Below are 17,166 nucleotides of genomic sequence, written 5' to 3' on the forward strand. Positions count from 1 at the left end.
CAGTCAGGGCACGTGCCTGGGTTGCAAGCCGGTCCCCAGTAGCGCATGAGGGGCAACCACACATTGATGCTTCTCTCCTTCTCTTTCTCCCTCCCTTCCCCTATGTCTAAAAATAAATAAATAAGAGCTTTTAGAAAAGTGGTTTAAAAAAAGTTCAGTGCCCCCCTGTGTCTTCTTCATGCTAATAAATATTTGATGCCCTCGGCTTGACATTGAGGGGTGAGTTTGACATGCTCCACGTGCTGGAGTCACATTCGGAAGTGATTTTGGGGACTGGAGCCCAGGTGGCTGCAGGCTACACCCGGAACCTCCCACCACCGTCCCTTGCCACCACCCCCCTTGGGGCCCTCTGTGCGGCTGTTCTAATGCGGGCCAGGAAGCTCTGTCCTATTGGAACAGCTCATCCTTGTGTCCTCGTGTTGCCCACCCAGCCTTTAGCATCCTGGGGAAGGGAGCCCACCCCACGGGAGAGCAGCCAGTGTGGCGTGCATACCTCTGAGCCCGTATTTACATTGCGCCGGCCTGCGCCATGGAGGAAGAGCGGCTTAAAAAGGAAATTAATACACACACACAGCACAGAACACCAATGATCCAGAAGGGTTTTCTCACAGGAGGTTCATCGTCTTCCGTCCTGGCCCCCAAGTCTCTCAGTTCCTCTCCCGGGGACAACTTCAGTTTTTCCCAGAAATGTTCTACATACACACATGTATCTATTTCACACACCCCAGGCCCGCCCCGCCCCTTTTTAAACAGAGGGTAGTCTGCGACACACAGCGTCCTTACCCTGCTTTTCACACTATCAGCAAACTGGATGTTATCGTCTAATTGTACTGAGAGAGCTTCTCCGTCCTTCAGAGGGCTTCCCAGATGCCACTGCGGCGTGCAGGGGCTGCCCTCGCCCCTGCTGCTGGGCATAGAAGTGGCCTCCGGAATTTTCCTAGTGCACATCCGCATGCATCGAATGTCCTTTTAGGGTGCATGTGGCGTGCGGGCCGCCTGGTCTGGCCCCCGCCCAAGCATGGCCTCCCACGAACCCCGGCCAGCCTGCCCCCTCATTCCTGGGGGCCCAGTGAGTAAGTAGGCTGGTGCCAGGTAGAGAGAGTCACTTTCGGGGCTGGAGAATGGTGGAGGAGGGTTTGCCTGCTGGGCAGCAGTAGGAGCATTCCCCGTTTAATTCTCAGAATCCAGAAATGGCTCCATTTAGTGATTCCGTGAAAGGCATCGTGACAGCTGTGGCTGGTGCCGGAGGAGAGCCGGGGGGTGACTCACCCACTGAGATTCCGAGAACCAGGGCAGGAGGAGCTCCCCCTCCCTTCCTGGGGCCCCCTCTCCTTCCTAGCAGAATGAAGAGCTGGAGCTCAGCACCTTGGGATTTTTCTTTCATTCTCCTTTCTCCCTCATGTCTTCTAAACTTCTTTTTCCTGAAGCGCTGTGTGGGCATTTAAAACCTTGGCCTGGTGCAGAGAGATGGGTCCTTGTCTGAGAACGGCAAGACTTTCCAGACCCCAATAAAACTGCACATTATAGAATGGAGGTTCTCAGCTCTAGCTGCCTAATAGCATTGAGCGGGGCCCAGCTGTCAAAGAGACCCCCACGTCCAGGCTGCGCCCCGGACCAGTCAGAATTTCGGGGGTGAGGCCCAGCACCAGTATTTTTTAGCAATCTGTGGGAGGTATACAGCCAGGGTTGAGAACCAACATGTGTGTGTCTTTCTAAGAGTTTAAATGACACTTTCTGATCTTAACTCGGACTGATTTTCATCGTGTGCTGAAGGGGGGGCGAGGCTGGTCTTGAACCCAGTTCCCTCTCTTTCTACCGGGCCGGCAGCTTCACTTCTCCCACCTCACCTACCCCAGAGTAAGGGAGGCTGTGCTGATGAAATAAGAGAAGGCTTGCAAAGCACGTAGCGCAGTGTCTGCGACACGTCACGCAGCCCAGAAGAGAAGCAGGAAGGACAGCAGGCCGGAGTAACAGGGTCACTGATGGCCAAGATGAAAGAGAAGCGTGGCCTCAGAGAAGGTATTCAAAGTCAACTTGACAAAGGATTAGTGTTCAGAGCACATAAAAGGAAGAATACCCCGATAGAAAAATGGGGGAAGGGATGTGGGCAGGCAAGGCACAAAGAGAAAAGTGAGTAATAAATGTTCACGATTCACCTTCACTAGTAATCGGGGGAATATAAGCAAAACAGCAGCATGACATTCACACCGTTCGGATTGTCCAAAGTGTAACCTTAGCGATGAAAAAACCCACCAAAGGTCCATAGTTAGCAGCCTGAGCAGATCCCCCAAATGCTCTGTTCAGGGGGAAATCAAGAGTCCGAAGATACTGGTTGGATATAGAAAATACTATTTGCAAGCCCTGGCTGGCATAGCTCACTGGATTGAGCGCGGGCTGTGAACCAAAGTGTCGCAGGTTCGATTCCCAGCCAGGGTACATGCCTGGGTTGCAGGCCATGGCCCCCAGCAACCGCACATTGATGTTTCTCTCTCTTTCTCTTTCTCCCTCCCTCCCCTCTCTAAAAATAAATAAATAAAATCTTTAAAAAAATACTATTTGCATACATTTTTATTCACAAAATACTACAACTCACTGCATATGTGGTATAAAATATCAGGACACAGACATGCAGAATCCTTTATCAGAGGTGCTTTATGTTTTTCATTACAAAAAAGTCTGCAGCAAATATAACAAGAGTCCTCTTTGCTCATGTAAGGCAGGATACAGTGGCATTTGTCAACATTATTTTTATGTCGCATTAGTTGTTTGCACACATTTAGGAGGAAAAGGAGAGAGCTAGAGGTTCACCCTGCCCTGGATTCAGGGCCTGGGGCTGGCGGGAAGGATGGCTGGAGGAAGGGGACTGAGTGAGTCCCTCTGACCCCAAGGTGCTGTCGCGTCTGTGTTTGGATTCAAACCTGATTTATCCGCTGCTGTTCCCAGACGCACAGCAAGAGCCTCCCTCTTTCTCCTGGGGGCCTGTGTGAGACCCTTCGTCACAAAGCTTCATCTTCAGCCTCTGACAGTCTTGCCCCTTGTTTTGCTGTCACCTCTGTCCCCGGTGGCACCACCCAGGACCTGAGCAGCCCCCTGCCAGGGTCAGCCCAGACCACATTGGTGGACAGCCTCGAGTCTTAGCATTTCCCCTGCCCATGTGCCAACCACGTCATTCCACAGTATGTCTCGGAATCAGGACGTGAGCGGTGACACGGGCATGACACAAAGCCAGGCATCTCTCTCTCGCCTCCTCAGCCTCCCGAGGGGGATGAATAATGAATACTTTACAAAGCCATTCCATAAAATGTTATGTTAAATGAACAACAAATTACTTTTCCTTTTACTGGCTCGAAATGCTAACAGCGCCATTTATCCCCGACCTTCAGGAATATGAGATATTTTAAATGACAGCGTAAAAAGAGCTCTAGTTAAAAACGCAAGCTCCTGTGGACGGCATGTTATCACGTCTAAGTACAGCATGTGCCGGCATCCCCCACTTCAGCTGCCCATTTGCGTCTCGCCGGCGTGGATCTCGGTTGACATTCATTGTTCTCCCGCATTCGTGTCAAATTCTTTAATGACGACTCTGACAAAGGTGCAGCGCTCGGTATATATACATTACACCTGCTACCGTGTAATCAGTGTTATCTCTTAGAATGCTATTTATGACAAATCGTGTTCAAAACACAAATCGAATTGATTTTTCCGTTATTGTAATGGGGTGCTGCTCTCAGCAAGCCTTTGATTGAAGCTTAAGCACTTTAATGCTCTATTTTTGTTGGAGGCAGATCAGAAACGGAGTTCGCGCCATTTGCAAAGCTAAAACAATTTGTGAAACAACGAAATCAAATTTCAAAAGGCATCTTGCTTTTCAAGCCGAGGGAATAGATTTGGTGAAGCTGTCGTTCCAGGGCACGCAGCGTCAGGATGAGGGCCTCACACGCATGTTTCATTTCTGTGCGCCCATTTCCATCGAAATTAGATTTTAACTCCAGCGCAGGGTGCGGAAAGCCTCTGCCAGGCCTTTGTTTCTACCTTTTCTCTGGAGCAACTGCAGGCTTTTTCTCAGCCAGGCTGAGCCCCACGTCACCCCTGTCCCACTCTCTCAGCAGTGGGTTTGGGCTGCTGGCTCCGTGCTCTGGGCGCCTGGGGGTTCTATTTCACAGCCCCTCCAAAGGGGTCTCTCCCAAGAAGGCACCCACTTGACTCCCATTGCTTACAAAGTGAGTCACTCATGACCAGGTAGTAGCTAGCTGCATTGCCTTGGGCGCACAGGTGGTTTGGAGCAGGGATGGGTGCGTTCAGGCCCAGCGGGCCTCCTGGTTTGGGCAGCCCTCTGGCTAAGCATGGCTTTCACATGTTTAAGTGGTTCTTTAAAAAAGCAAAGCAATATTTTAGGATCCACGAAAAGGATATGAAATTAAAATTTCAGCACCCATAAATAAAGTTTTATTGGGACACAGCCATGCTCATTCACTTCCATATTGTCGATGGCTGCTTTCCTGTGAAACCTGCAGACTGAGGAGCTGCCACCGAGACCATCTGGCCCACAAAGCCTGAGATACTTGCTACCTGGCCCTTTGCAGAAGAAGTCGCCAACCCTGATGTAGAAGGCGGGGCTGTAGTCACCAATGTCCCGTTGAAAGGGTTGTGACTCCCAGAGCAGGGGGCTGGGGTGACACTCAAGTGAAAGGCTGCATCCACCACAATAAATCTAATAAAAAGCCTTTCTAGACACGTTGCTAGAAGGCCTTCAAAATGTTTATAAGCAGATAAAGGGAGGGAAAGGGGGCAATCAAAACTACCCCAACCCTCGCAAAGCTGCAGGTGTGATAAATGTATACACGAATTATGTCAGAAATGCCCTTAGACAAACAGGTTTAGACATAACTTAATCACTCCCCAAAGTGGGTTTCATTTAAGCACATACATGATTTTATGTCAGTTGGCGCTGGGGTCTGGGACCGTGGGGCAGGGAGTGAGTGACACGGGCGGATGGAGAGGCCTGGGGGGAGGTGCCCCTGGTGTGACTTTCACGAGAGCACATTCCAGAACAAGGCCGGTAGGGCCTGGATGCCTGGCTCCTCTAGGCCACGGAATGCCGAGTGCCCTTTCCTGGTGGTACCCTGGGCTGGGCGGGAAAGATGGGGAAGACACTCCCCTCTCAGCCTTTGGAGAATCCAGACAAACCCTGTTTGCATCTAAATATCGTCATGGAGTTTTATTGGGAGCACATCAGCCTCTGTTAGGGGACCACCTGTATTTTTTCTGACTCCCGAAGACGGGTGGAGACCCGTGTACCCCACTCTTCCCTCAAGCGCAGGCCTGTCAGCTGTCAAGGAGACACAGACAGGGGCTCTGCCTTCCCCGGGGACAGCTCACACTGGTGGAATGCCCCCTCTAGGCCAGACACCAGGGGAATCTCTGCATATTTAGAGAGGAGAGAATAATTTGCACAAGGAAATTACTCAGAGGCCTTCCAGAAAAGAGGACACCAAGACCCCAACTCTTGAAATCCCGGGGTTGGGTTGGAGTCTGATAGGTGAGCAAGGCCGAGGAGCAGGGCAGAGAGGTGAGGGCGTTCAGTCTTGAGCCTTACTTTTTACCTTTTTCCTGGGGAAAAAGGTACTTTGTACCTTTTGATTGTTCCTTTCTTGTGCTGTTAGCTGTGCTCACAAGGAAGCAGAAGGCCTGTGAGGCTTTGTTAGCAAAATGCTGGGCCAACCTCTTTGTGTGAGTTCCCCTGTTTAATCCTCCCAGACAACCCCACGGGGAGGGTGTTATCGGGGAGGGTGTTAGGCTGCCAGGCAACAGAAAGCTAAGGCCTCCAGTGCTTGTCTCACAGCAGGACCGCCCAGCAGGACCTCCCAGCAGGTGTGCAGCACAAACCAGCGTGAGGAGTCCCAAGGCCCAGCGATGGCCTTACGCTGGCTTTGTTACATTCCTTGTGCTCTTGTGTTTCTCCTTGGTCCTCTCCTCTCTTTTCTTTCTGGAGTCAGTTTGACGTCGAAACTGTGACTGATTTTGGAGTAGTTTGTGCTCCTGCTGCAGTGACCACAGAGGAGGGTCGTGGGACGTGGCCGTGTAGTGTGCAAGTTAAGTGTGCAGAGCCTGGCCTCAGACTGCCCTGGTTCAAATCCTGGCTTTGCTACCTACGGCCCGTGTAGCCCTGAACAAATAACTTGCCCTCCGTGTGCCTGTGTTTGCTCACCTGCAAAGTTAAAATATGTACACTAATTAAATAAACGATTCCAGGTAGGGGCTTAGGCCAGAGGCTGACACTAGCAAACTGCTGTTTTTACGGTTTGCGAATTGTACCTGCACCGCCCGCCTCACGACGGGGTGGAATCCTGGGATGAAAAGAGCACTTCTTTAGGGGCCGGAAGCCCTGGGTTCCGAACCCGTCTCTGCTAACAGTCCCTACCCCAACCGGGTCAGCTACAGCAATGTTTCCCGGGTCTCTTCACCCCAATGGTAATGGGTACTCAAATTTACCGAGCTTGCAGGGGCTAGATCTGCCTGCCCAATCTCTTGAGCTTCCTACACACGCTCCTGGGGAGGCTCTTTCGTCATCTTCTTTTAACCAAGTAAAATCCGAGGCTCAGAGAAGTTAAGGAAAGCGTCCGGAGGCACACAGCCATACGAAAGCAAGAGCTGAGATCTGAACGCAGGGATCTGACTCCCGGCCACAGGCTTCACAGCTGGTGCCGGCGCCACGTGAGAGCCGTGACTGAGAGCCTGTGTAGAATCGGCCCGTCACCCCTCCTGCGTGGGAGCGAGGACAGGGAAACCGCGCATCCCCTCCCCGAGTCCGCCATGGAAGTCAGACTCTGCCACAAGAGGCGCTGATGGCACAGGCAAACGTGCGAGTCCACGCCCTCCGATGTTTCAGCCCTTCCCGACCCGGGGAGTTTCGTCTGAGCAGGTAATGGAATTGTTTTCCGTGGCAAGAATGAGCTCATTAAGGATGCAGCTTGTGCTAATAATGATAATTTGCTGTGCAGGAAAATCACCTCTCTGCCTCCCCCCGACAGAACCGTGCTCTAGAAATTACAGGCTACAGAGAAACAAAAAAGATAAAGATTAAGGAGAGGATTGTGATGCAGAGCGGCTTCCACAAAAGGGGTTACAGATCCGCACCACGGAGCTGGCAACCTTCATCTGGGAGGTGCAGAAGACCTAGGTACTATTAAACAACGTTTAAAATCGCCTTTATTCAGTGCTGTTCCCTCTGTCACTGGGTGGTGGTTTTTTTGTGTGTGTTTTACAGTTCGAGTTGCTCTTTAAAGCTTGGTGCCGAGTGAATTAGTGACTTAAATTTGGATGCATGATGCTAACCCCTGGATGAGGCCAACAGGAGGGCAGTCTCAAGGGGCCTTTTTGGTCCCACTCCCCTTAATTTCACCGGCAGAGAGCTCAGTGACCTTGAGCCCAGAGCGGACATCCACCAACTCTGTGGTCCTGGAGGAGGGACCAGACAGCTACGCCTCCCGTGAGGTTCATTTCTAAGGGGCCAGCAGAGAGGACAGGGGCTGGACCCCACCGGCCCAGGCGGGTGAAGGATCTGTCTCCTGACTTCCTTTCTGGGTCTTTGTGGGGTCACTCTCCAGGGCTTCATGAAAACTGGAAAAATCCCAACTGTTCTCTGAGCCTTGTGGAAAGAATGCCAGGCAGCTCCCTGGCAATGAGATGGACAATCTCTAACGTACACTCTCTAAAAGATTAACGTGTCTTCTAACCAGTTCAAATGAGGATTCTTAAAGTAACAACATCTCTTCACGATGACGTTAATAGCCGTTGCCTGTGGAAAACTGGGAGAAAAAAAAACACAAACAGGAAAATAAAAATGACCAGTAGCACCATCGTGTAAATAACCACTGTTAGCATTGCGGGTTAGCATCCTCTGCTCACGGCCCTCTTTCAAACGAACAACGGAATTTTAGTGTGTGTGTGTGTGTGTGTGTGTGTGTACACAAGGTTTGCTGTTATTATGCCTGGCTTTTTTTTTTTTTTTTGCATGCATGCATGCATTGTAGCAGATATTTCTCCACAACAGCATTCTCCCATCACATTATTTTGGAATAATCAGAATCACTGTGATCCCAGCTCCTGTGGGGTTGGGGTGTTTTGTGTGACACTCACTCTTTACACACATCCCTAATTATTTCCCTGGACCATTTCGGTGCCAGGGACCCTCTGGCTATCTGGTGAAACCTGTGGGCCTCTTCTCTAAATAATGTCTTTAAATGTAAAGTAAAGCCCTGGCTGACGTGGCTCGGTGCGTAGGGCACCATCCTGCAGTCGGAAAGGCAGTTCCGGGCCAGGGCACATGCCTGGGCTGTGGGCTGGGTCCCCAGCTGGGGACATGCATTGGGAGGCATGCAAGAGGCAACTGATTGATGTTTCTCTCACACACTGATGTTTCTCTCCCTCTCTGTCATCCTCCCTTCCCCTCTCTCTAAAAATACTCTTAAAAAAAAAAAACAAATGTAAAGTAAAATACAGGAGAATATAGAGAAAATCAATTCTACTGAAATAATATCAAAATATTAGAAAGAACAGATTTGTGAAATAGTGTGTTTCTTTACGCACGTGTTGAATAACAATACGTTAGTGAGTGCGGTGGCTGTCATGACTGCAGTGAATACAGAGTCGTGAGCAACAGTGCCATGGTTTCCAGCTGTCTGTAACAAGTGTCAAAAGATGCGAGAAGACCTGTGATTTCTATTGGGCTAAGGCAGCGATTTTCAGCCTTTTTCATCTCATGACACACACAACTAATTACTAACATTCTGTGGCACACCAACAAAATATTTTTTTGCCAATCTGACAAAAAAATAGGTATCATTTTGATTCATTTACACCAGACAGCTATTGTGTTGGCTGTTGTTGCTATTGTTATTTTGTTTGTTTTTTTACTTGACAGTCTAAGGGAAGAGAGGTCAGTGTCCTTGACTCTAGCCAGGTGTTGCATGTTTTAAAAATCCTTGCAGCACACCGGGCAGAAAATCGCTGGGCTGAGGTTGCAGGCTGGGCCTATAGTGTTTCCTACATTCATAAGAAAAGGCAACACTAAGTTTCATTGGAGGTTAGTGAAAACGAAGATGTGACTTTCTTTTTCTCATCAAGTTCTTTTTTTCTCATTAAAGTCAAAACTCTAACCCCTGATTTCTACCCACGGAGCCCTGGAGGCCCAGGGAGCCGGGGTGGAAGTCCCTGCCATGGCCAGAGCCCCGGATGGCATGTGTCCTCACTGCCCAGCCATGCTTTGATTTCTTCCGAGTGTCAGCGGCTCCAGGAGGAGGTCAGAGAGAGTGCCCGTCAGTGGCAAGAGGACGTTAGCCAGTGGTGTGGGTTGAACTGTGTCCTCCCCAAAAGATATGACGGTGTCCTAACCCCTGGTACCTCAGAATGTGGCTTATTTGGAAACAGGGTCATTGCGGAGGTGATTTGCTAAGTTTAGATGAGGCCACACTGGAGAAGGGTGGACCCTAATCCAATGGGACCAGTGTCCTTTGAAGAAGACACGAAGACACGGAGGGGAGCCGTGTGATGATGAAGACAGACTGGAGCAGTGCACCAAGGAACACCAGGGACCACCGGCAAACCCCTGGGAGCTGGGAGGACGCAAGGAAAGATTCCTCCTAAGGTTTCAGAGGGAGCACGGCCCTGCTAACTCCCTTGAGTTTGGAGGCTTCCAGAAATGTTTGCCGTCGTAGGCCCCCCAGTGTGTGGTACTCGTTACAGCAGCCCTGGGAAGGTACGGCGGCTGGTGTCCGCCAGCGGGTCTCTCCCGGGACTGGGATTCTGAAAGACCAGGGTTGGGGTGGGCGCGGCATCTGCGAGGTGCGGGGGGCCACGGTGTCTGGGCCCAAGACAGCTGATGGGGACGGCCAGGTGCGAGGCCTGGGCGAGGCTTCCCTCGCAGCCTGGCCCAGGTGCACGCCGCTACCTCGGGGTTAGCAAGAAGTGGGCCCCACCCTGGCTCTTCTCCAGGTTAACAGACTCTGGAATAAAACCCACAGAAGCCCTGAGCAAGCTGAGAAGTATCCTCTTTATTCCCACAGGACAATAAAAGGTCTTTCTCATTCATGACATGCTATTGCTAACCAGCTAGGGTGCTGGTGTCCGTGAAAAAAAAAATTCTTAAGTTAGGAAATGTCCTTAGTGCCTCTTGGGGTGTGGGTGGTGATGGGCTGATGCTCTCGTGAGAATGGCGAGCTTTGGAGCGCCCCCTACAGGTCAGCTCCTTAGGAGGCTCTCCGCATTAGCCTTCTGCATCCTTGGCGGAGGAGAGGGGGTCCAGATAAACCTCGCCGCTGCATGGCGTCGGAACACTGCCAGACGACGCCGGAGGTCTGGGGTCGTCTCTCAGGGGATTTGTAAGGATGGGACAGCTTCCATCTGGAAGAGAAAGCATCTCCGTGAGCTGCAGTCAGGTGGACGGGCGATGCAGGGAGGCCAGTGCAAACGCTTTCTCCCCTCTATAAAAAGGGTGGGAAAGGAGGAGAGGGTCCTGCCTCACCTGGAACAGAAAAGTCCGGATATTTTGGCAGCAACTCTTCACAGTGCAAATCTCTTGGAGGAGCAGGAGGAGGCTGCGCGGACCTAACTCCATATATTCTAACATAAGAACATAAGTCATAGAGTTACTCCTTTTGTTAATAATTTAAAAAAAGAACAAATATAATCTATGCAGGTCCTTGGTGAGGACGACGTGTTTAGTTCTAATCCCTACCACTTATCCTAAAGGTAAGGACGGTCATCTCCATTTTACAGAAGGGGAAGCTGAGGCCGCACGAGCCGCCCTGTGCAGCACCCTCTGGGGCCTTAGGTTGCTCCCAGGATGGTGGCCCTGGTGGTTTTCCTGCCAGCAAAGACCACAAGCAGGCCCCCCGGGGGGAAGGCTGGGCAAGGTGGAGGACTCGGGGGGCTGGCTGCTAGTCAGGCCTTGCAATGATAAGTGGGGCCCCAGGTGAAACAAACCAGACACAGCGGCAGCCCTAGCGCTGGGGTGGGGCAGCTGGGAGCCCCGGGCCAGACCTGCCTCTTCTTCCCCTTGCTACCTGCGGTTACGCCTCCAGCCACACTCACTCCTCGTACGGCTTCAGGCGTACTCTCTCGGCTTGCTCCAGGATGGCCAGGAAGTCCCTGTAGCAGTTTCTGGCCATAACGGTGTACCTCGTGGCACAGCCTAACTCGGTGACCCTGGCTCTCGGCAGGTAGCCGGACCAGCCGGGCATCGGGGGCTCCTGGAGAGGTTTCTTCATCACTTTGCATTCTGCAAAGAGATGCCGCGCTTCCTGAGGGCGCTGAGAAGCCACACCATGGCGGTGCTCCCCAGTTGGCTGGCACCCCAACAGTTAGCCCGGGGGGAGCCCTGGGCCTGCGGAGGTCCTGACCACGGCTGTCCCTGGCTGGCTGACTCGCCGTGGCAGGTGCCACCTTGGGGGCTGTACATATAGCCTCTTATTTCATTCTCTTACAGACTGGCAGAAGTTGGTGCTATTATCACCTCCATTGTAGAGAGGAGGAGGCTGAGACTTGAAAGAGGCAGAGAGAGGCTTGGCCAAGGTCACACAGCAAGAAAGTGGAAGAGTCAAGATTCAAACCCATGTCTGCCTGATTCTCAAGTCCTTGCCCCGAAACAGGTCTTGCTGCTTTCTCAGATGAAAAGCTTCAGACATCGCTCTTTGACAGTTGACATATGGGAATCATGAGAAGCATTCACCCTGACCAGCATGGCTCCATGGGTTAGGCATCATCCCGCAAAGCAAAGGGTCACGGGTTCGAGTCCTAGTCAGGCACATACCTGGATTGTGGGTTTGGTCCCCAAACAGGGCATGTGTGAGAGGCAACTGATTGATGTTTCTCTCTCACATAAATGTTTCTCTCCCTCTTTCTTCTTCCCCCCCCCCCCTAAAAAAAATGAAAGAGAGAGAGAGAGAGAGAGAGAAGCATCCAGATCAGGAGAAAGCCCCGGGAAGCTGCTTGCAGGCCATGAATGACTCTGTCCAGCAGGCTGACCTTGGGCAAGTTCACATTTAAGAGGTGAAAGATTACTGCCCCACCTGCCTCCTCCAGTTGCTGTAAAAATCAAATTAGGCCACGGAGACCCGAAACCTCAGAGCCAGAAGGCAGCCTAGGGAGCATCTGGTCCATCCGTCCCTGCCCTGGGTGAAGATATTGGAGCCCAGAGAGGGGAAGCAACCTGCCCTGGGTCACACAGCAAGTAGCCGCCGAGCTGGGCTCAATCTCAAAAAGTCTTAGGCAAATATTCTTTGCAACGTCTTGGAAAATGTTAAACCATAAGAAATGTGTTCTTGAAAGTCCCCAAACAATTACAGCAATAACAATAAAGGCAAGCAGTCCATTACTCTTCCTAGAAGACTTTCTAGACCTGAAAACGGTCCACAGTACATCACTGTTGTGATTTTAACATTACGTGATTATATTGTCCGTTGTTTCTGTGGTTGTCACTTAGTGTAGAACCTGGCTGCGCCCAGCTAGTACCTGGAGGAGCTGGGTTCAGACCTAGGTCTGACCTCAGACAAGGGACACTCCCACCCGGAGCCTCACTCCCCATCTCTAACATGGGAATGACAGCAGTGACCTCACAAGGCTGTTGTGAGTGGTTGACAAGGTGATGGTGGCCGGCCCAGAGAAAGCAGAGACGGCCCCTGTCTGAACTCGTGGCGACTTGCCCAGGGGCTCTCAGTTCCCAGCACCCTGTTCTCTGACCTGGGTCCTTCTCCCCCAGGTCAGAGAACAGGGTGGGAGCGTTTCTCATTTTAAGACATTGGGCCTTTCCCTTTGCACTGTCCTCAGGGCATCTGGAATGGTGCTGGGTTCTGAGCTCTCTGCGGCAACTCCTGGGGCGGGCGGGAGGGAGGGGCTGCAAGGCCCCTGCACTGGGGCCGTGGGGTGGAGGGGGCTGTTTGGGGGGAGCTGGTACCCAGATTGAGGGGGTGGTGCTGCCGTTCGTACTCGTGCAGTGCCCGCAGGACCGTCTCCTCGGAGCAGATGGGCTTCAGCCTCGGGGCGGTGGCCACGGAGCAGCGCAGCTCCTCCAGCTGGTCTTTGTAGCGCTGCGTCTTCTCCTGGAAGGCCAGCACGCACCGGGCCCCATGGTCCTCAGCAGCCGTGCCCTCGCAGCTCAGGTACGGGATGAATCCTGAGAGAGAGAGCCGCCAGCCAGCTTCACCGCCTGCATCGAGGACCGAGAACCTGCCCAGACGCCCCCCCATCTCAGCCCGTCGTAACCTGGCCGTCCTCTGGCCAACAACACTGCATTTTTCCCAAGGCCATTCACACTGGCAGGCCTGTGGTTTCCGCTGGGGCGGGGCCCTGCCAAGGCCGCTCCAAAAAACGACCTTGGAGCCAGGGAGGGAAAGCAGCCCGTTTCAACAAAGGCGATGACAGTAATGTTCTTTGATGGCAAAGCCCCTGACGTCGGCCCGAGCAGTAAATGGGGAAAGCGTGTAATGGGCCAAAATGATAGACTGAGGAGTAATTGAAATTATTCGTCTTTTTTAGAGAGAAAGCTTATTTCCCTTCACACTTCCCAAAGGCAATTTGGGATCTTTCTTGTCGGACCGTCGGGGAAATTGCGGGCTTATTAAAAGCCGAGGCCTATTACACAAAAAGGTAAATTCATTATCTGGGAGACCCACCTCCCGGAACAATTTTTCACCATTTCCCAAGAAAATAACAGATAATCATCACAATTAGTGCAGGGGAAAGCACAACTATTTACTTAAACGGGATGCTGAAATCCTAAGTGCTATAATATCATCACGATGAAACCACGTGGAAAAGAAAGGACAAATGAGGAAAAACTGGTTAAGAACTTGCTTTTCAACTGCAAAAATAAATACATTAACGCTCACGATGGAAGCCCAACAGTTTTGCCTTTGTCCCCAGGTCAGGGGCACCTGGCTTCAGAGTTGAAAGCCGCGTCCCCACCCCACCCCCGCCCCCGTACCCCCTGCACCTTGGAGGAAGCCACCTCCGAGAAGAACCTAATTAGTAGACTGATCCTGGCGTCCTCTACCCAGCACCCTGTCTCCCCGCCCCTTGGGCAATTAAAACACACCCGGACGTCATGGGGGAGGGGGTAGACAGCCAGGGCCCTTGCCGCTGTGGCTGTTCCTCCACCAGGGCCTACTTTATAAAGCTGCATGGATGTCCACACCCAGGAATTCAGGCTGCCTTTATGGGGTCTTGCTAACGGCCCAGGCGTTTTCAAGAGGTTGTGTACGCTGGCTCCGGTAACCCTCACCACACTCTTGTACAAAAATCCATCATTCCCCCTTGCAGTCGGTGGAACTGGGTCCCTCAAATACATTTGTACAAGTTCTCACCCCTGGTACCCATGAACTCGACCTGGTCTGGAAGTAGGGTCTTTGCTGATGTCATTAAGGATCTGGGAATTCAGATCATGCTGGATTTAGGGTGAGCCCTACACCCAGTGCCCGGTGTCCTTAGAAAAGGAAAGGACAGAGAGATCGGACACGCAGACGACACAGGGGAAAGGCCGCAGGAAGAGCCATGTGGTGGAGATACAGGCGGAGGCTGCAGGGACGCTCCCACGAGCCCAGGAACGCCCGGCCCACGTGAAGCCGGGAGAGGCGAGCAAAGGCCCTCCCCCGGAGCCCCCACAGGGAGCCCGGCCCTGCCGACACCTTGACGTCAGACTTCCAGCCTCCAGAGCCCTGCGATGATGAACACGCCCACTTCGTAGAAATGTTGTTCCCTCACCACAGGGAGGTAAGGAACTTCAGACGGCGGCCAGGCCGAAACGGGAACCTCAGTGCGTTAGAACCCGGAGCCTGCTCTCTCAGTCCACCCGCAGGACCGGGGGAGGCCGGGCCACCTCGGAATATGGCCCCTGCGCCTCCCCTCCTCGGAACCCCTGCACGTGAGGGCCAATCGGGGTCACTGGGTTTGTCACAGAGGCATCTCAGGGAGTTCTCGGTGGCCCAGAAGCCTTGGGAGCAAATGGTCTGGGTACCAAGGACTCTGGCGTTACTTGGAACTTCCAGTAAAACTGGGAGCATCCTGGGTGAACGGGGGCAGGCGGTCACCCTCCCCACTAGGGGACGAAGAAGGAATGGGACCACAGGCACAGGTCTGCCGTAAGACTTGAGAAAGCCCCACGTGGGGAGAAGGACAGGCCTCAGCTCTGCCCACAGCGCTGTGTCTGTCCCGGTCCAGACGCATTCCACGGACATTGGCTCAGTGCCTCCTGCATGCCCGGTGGTGCCCTGGGGGACTCGGCCTGAGTTGCCTCTCTCCATCAGCAGCCACCTTCAGCAACGGGGCGCTCTTAACAAGCACCTTAAAAGCTGAAGCGCCTGTTCCGGCCCAGTCAGCCAGACAGACACGGGCAGCGGGCCGGAGCGGGGACAGTCACCGGGACTGTGGCTCCCAGGGCAGGCCCATCCCGGCAGGGCACGGTGCCACTCACCGCTGTAGCCTGGTGTGATCGGCGGCTGTCTCATGAAGGGCTTGGGAGGCTCCATGATTTTGCTCTCTGCTCACAAAGGGGAGAGGGAATGAGCTTCTCGTCCAATGTCCCTGTTTTAAGAACTCGCGTCAAGTGAGCTAGAGCCCCTGGGGGTCGAGTGACCCTGCCAGGGGGCTGGGGTGGAGGGGCAGTTTCACCGTCTCACACAAGCCAGGAGAGGTCGCTGGTTTCTGTCACAATGCCCAGGGGTCTTCACCTCCTACATGAACTCAGATATCAGGTGGGCAGATCACCACTCTCCCCCGGGGTCCCCCCTGCCCTGGGGGGCCTCCCCACACCCCACCCTCTCGGCCAACCTCCCATCTATCCTCCATCAGACATCGTGAACTGTACACACACTCTGGCCACCAACTGTGACCGAGGTTAGGAATGGAAAGAGGAGCAAGACCCAGGAGCCCCCAGGTAAGACTTCAGAACCTTGGGGGGTGGGGTGGGGGGAGTTGAGGCGCCCTCACCACAGAACCTCTTTCATCCAGGGGAGCCAGGCCTCAGTGGTGGCTTCTGCTGCCCACCACCGCCCCTCCCTGGCAGGGCCTGGAGACATCTGGGGTTGTCAAGACTTGGGGATAGGGTGCCCCTGGTACCCAGGGAACAGAGGCCAAGGATGCTGCTCAGTATCCTGCAAAGCACAGGGCAACCCCACAGCAAGGAATGAGAGTTCTGGCTACAGGGACCAGAAGTCCCGGCAGGCTGGCATGGAGTCCAAGGCAGGGGAGGGGGATGGGGGCACTGTAACATCAGCTGTGTGGTAGCTCTCTCCAGAGCCAGACCCCTCCCCGCTTCTGGGAAGGCCTGCGGTCCCCTCTCGGGATGGGCCAGGAGCTGCATCTCAGGGTGCTGGTGGGGCCACCCAGCTCCTCTCCTAAAAGTGATGTTCTCCCGCCAGGTCAGGGGCCTCAGGGGTGAGGGGGAGGGCCACAGTCAGGGGCAGTAGGCAATGCTGGGGATTTTTAAAGCAGTTCAGACATTTATAGACTCCTTGCTCGGGGACATGGCTGCCTGCCGGGCTGCATTCTTGTTAAATCCTCAGGGACACCCCCCAGGGTTAGTTCCTATTCGGGTCCCCATTTTATTGAGGAAAAAATACACAGAGGTTAGGGAACTTGTTTGAGGGTTGTCCTGTCCAAGGAGGTGTGAACGGACCACCTCCCAACTCTGAGCGGCAGGACTTTGTTGCCCAACAGTGAGCCGCCGGGGAGGGGGCATCTCGCAGCGTGGGTGGTGGCGGGCTAGGCAGCAGCGGACCACCCCGAGGCCCGCCTGGAGGAGGTGGAAGGGAGGAGCTTGGACAGGAGACGTACTAGGGGGTTAGGTGCCAGGCAACGAGTTCTGGGAGCGCAGGTACCGGCGCCCCTCCTTTTCCCAACCCCTTCCTGAGTCGCTCACCTCCGCCGCCGGCCAGAATCTCAGCCCAGCCAAAGCCTCCAGCCAAGCTGGGCCTCTGCCCCGCCTCCCGGCCTTTGTGCGCTCACCACCCGCCCCGCCCCCGGGGAGGGGGAGGGGGAGGGGAAAGGGCTGAGTCCCGCTCCCCAGCCTCCGCCTTCCCTCTTCCTCACCCTCCTGCAGCCCCACTCAGGGGCAGGGGAGCCCGAGTGAATGGGCAGGGGTGTGGGGGAGACGGAGGAGAGCTTCCCCCTGTG

At 53.6% G+C, this 17,166-nt stretch overlaps 1 protein-coding gene across 1 annotated transcript; it reads right to left on the reverse strand.

Annotated features, from left to right (window-relative positions):
- Nucleotides 1–10,032: 10,032 nt before the first annotated feature.
- C5H10orf82 (chromosome 5 C10orf82 homolog) lies at nucleotides 10,033–15,639 on the reverse strand. The gene is made up of 5 exons (XM_028511206.2): nucleotides 15,467–15,639; nucleotides 12,953–13,171; nucleotides 11,092–11,278; nucleotides 10,523–10,620; nucleotides 10,033–10,401 (listed from the first exon to the last, which is right to left on the reverse strand). The coding sequence occupies exons 1-5, from the start codon at nucleotides 15,519–15,521 to the stop codon at nucleotides 10,265–10,267; spliced, it is 696 nt and encodes a 231-aa protein (XP_028367007.1). The 5' UTR covers nucleotides 15,522–15,639; the 3' UTR covers nucleotides 10,033–10,264.
- Between the last annotated feature and the right edge of the window lie 1,527 nt (nucleotides 15,640–17,166).

Source organism: Phyllostomus discolor, chromosome 5 (assembly GCF_004126475.2).
Source record: "Phyllostomus discolor isolate MPI-MPIP mPhyDis1 chromosome 5, mPhyDis1.pri.v3, whole genome shotgun sequence".
Classification (NCBI taxonomy): Eukaryota; Metazoa; Chordata; class Mammalia; order Chiroptera; family Phyllostomidae; genus Phyllostomus; species Phyllostomus discolor.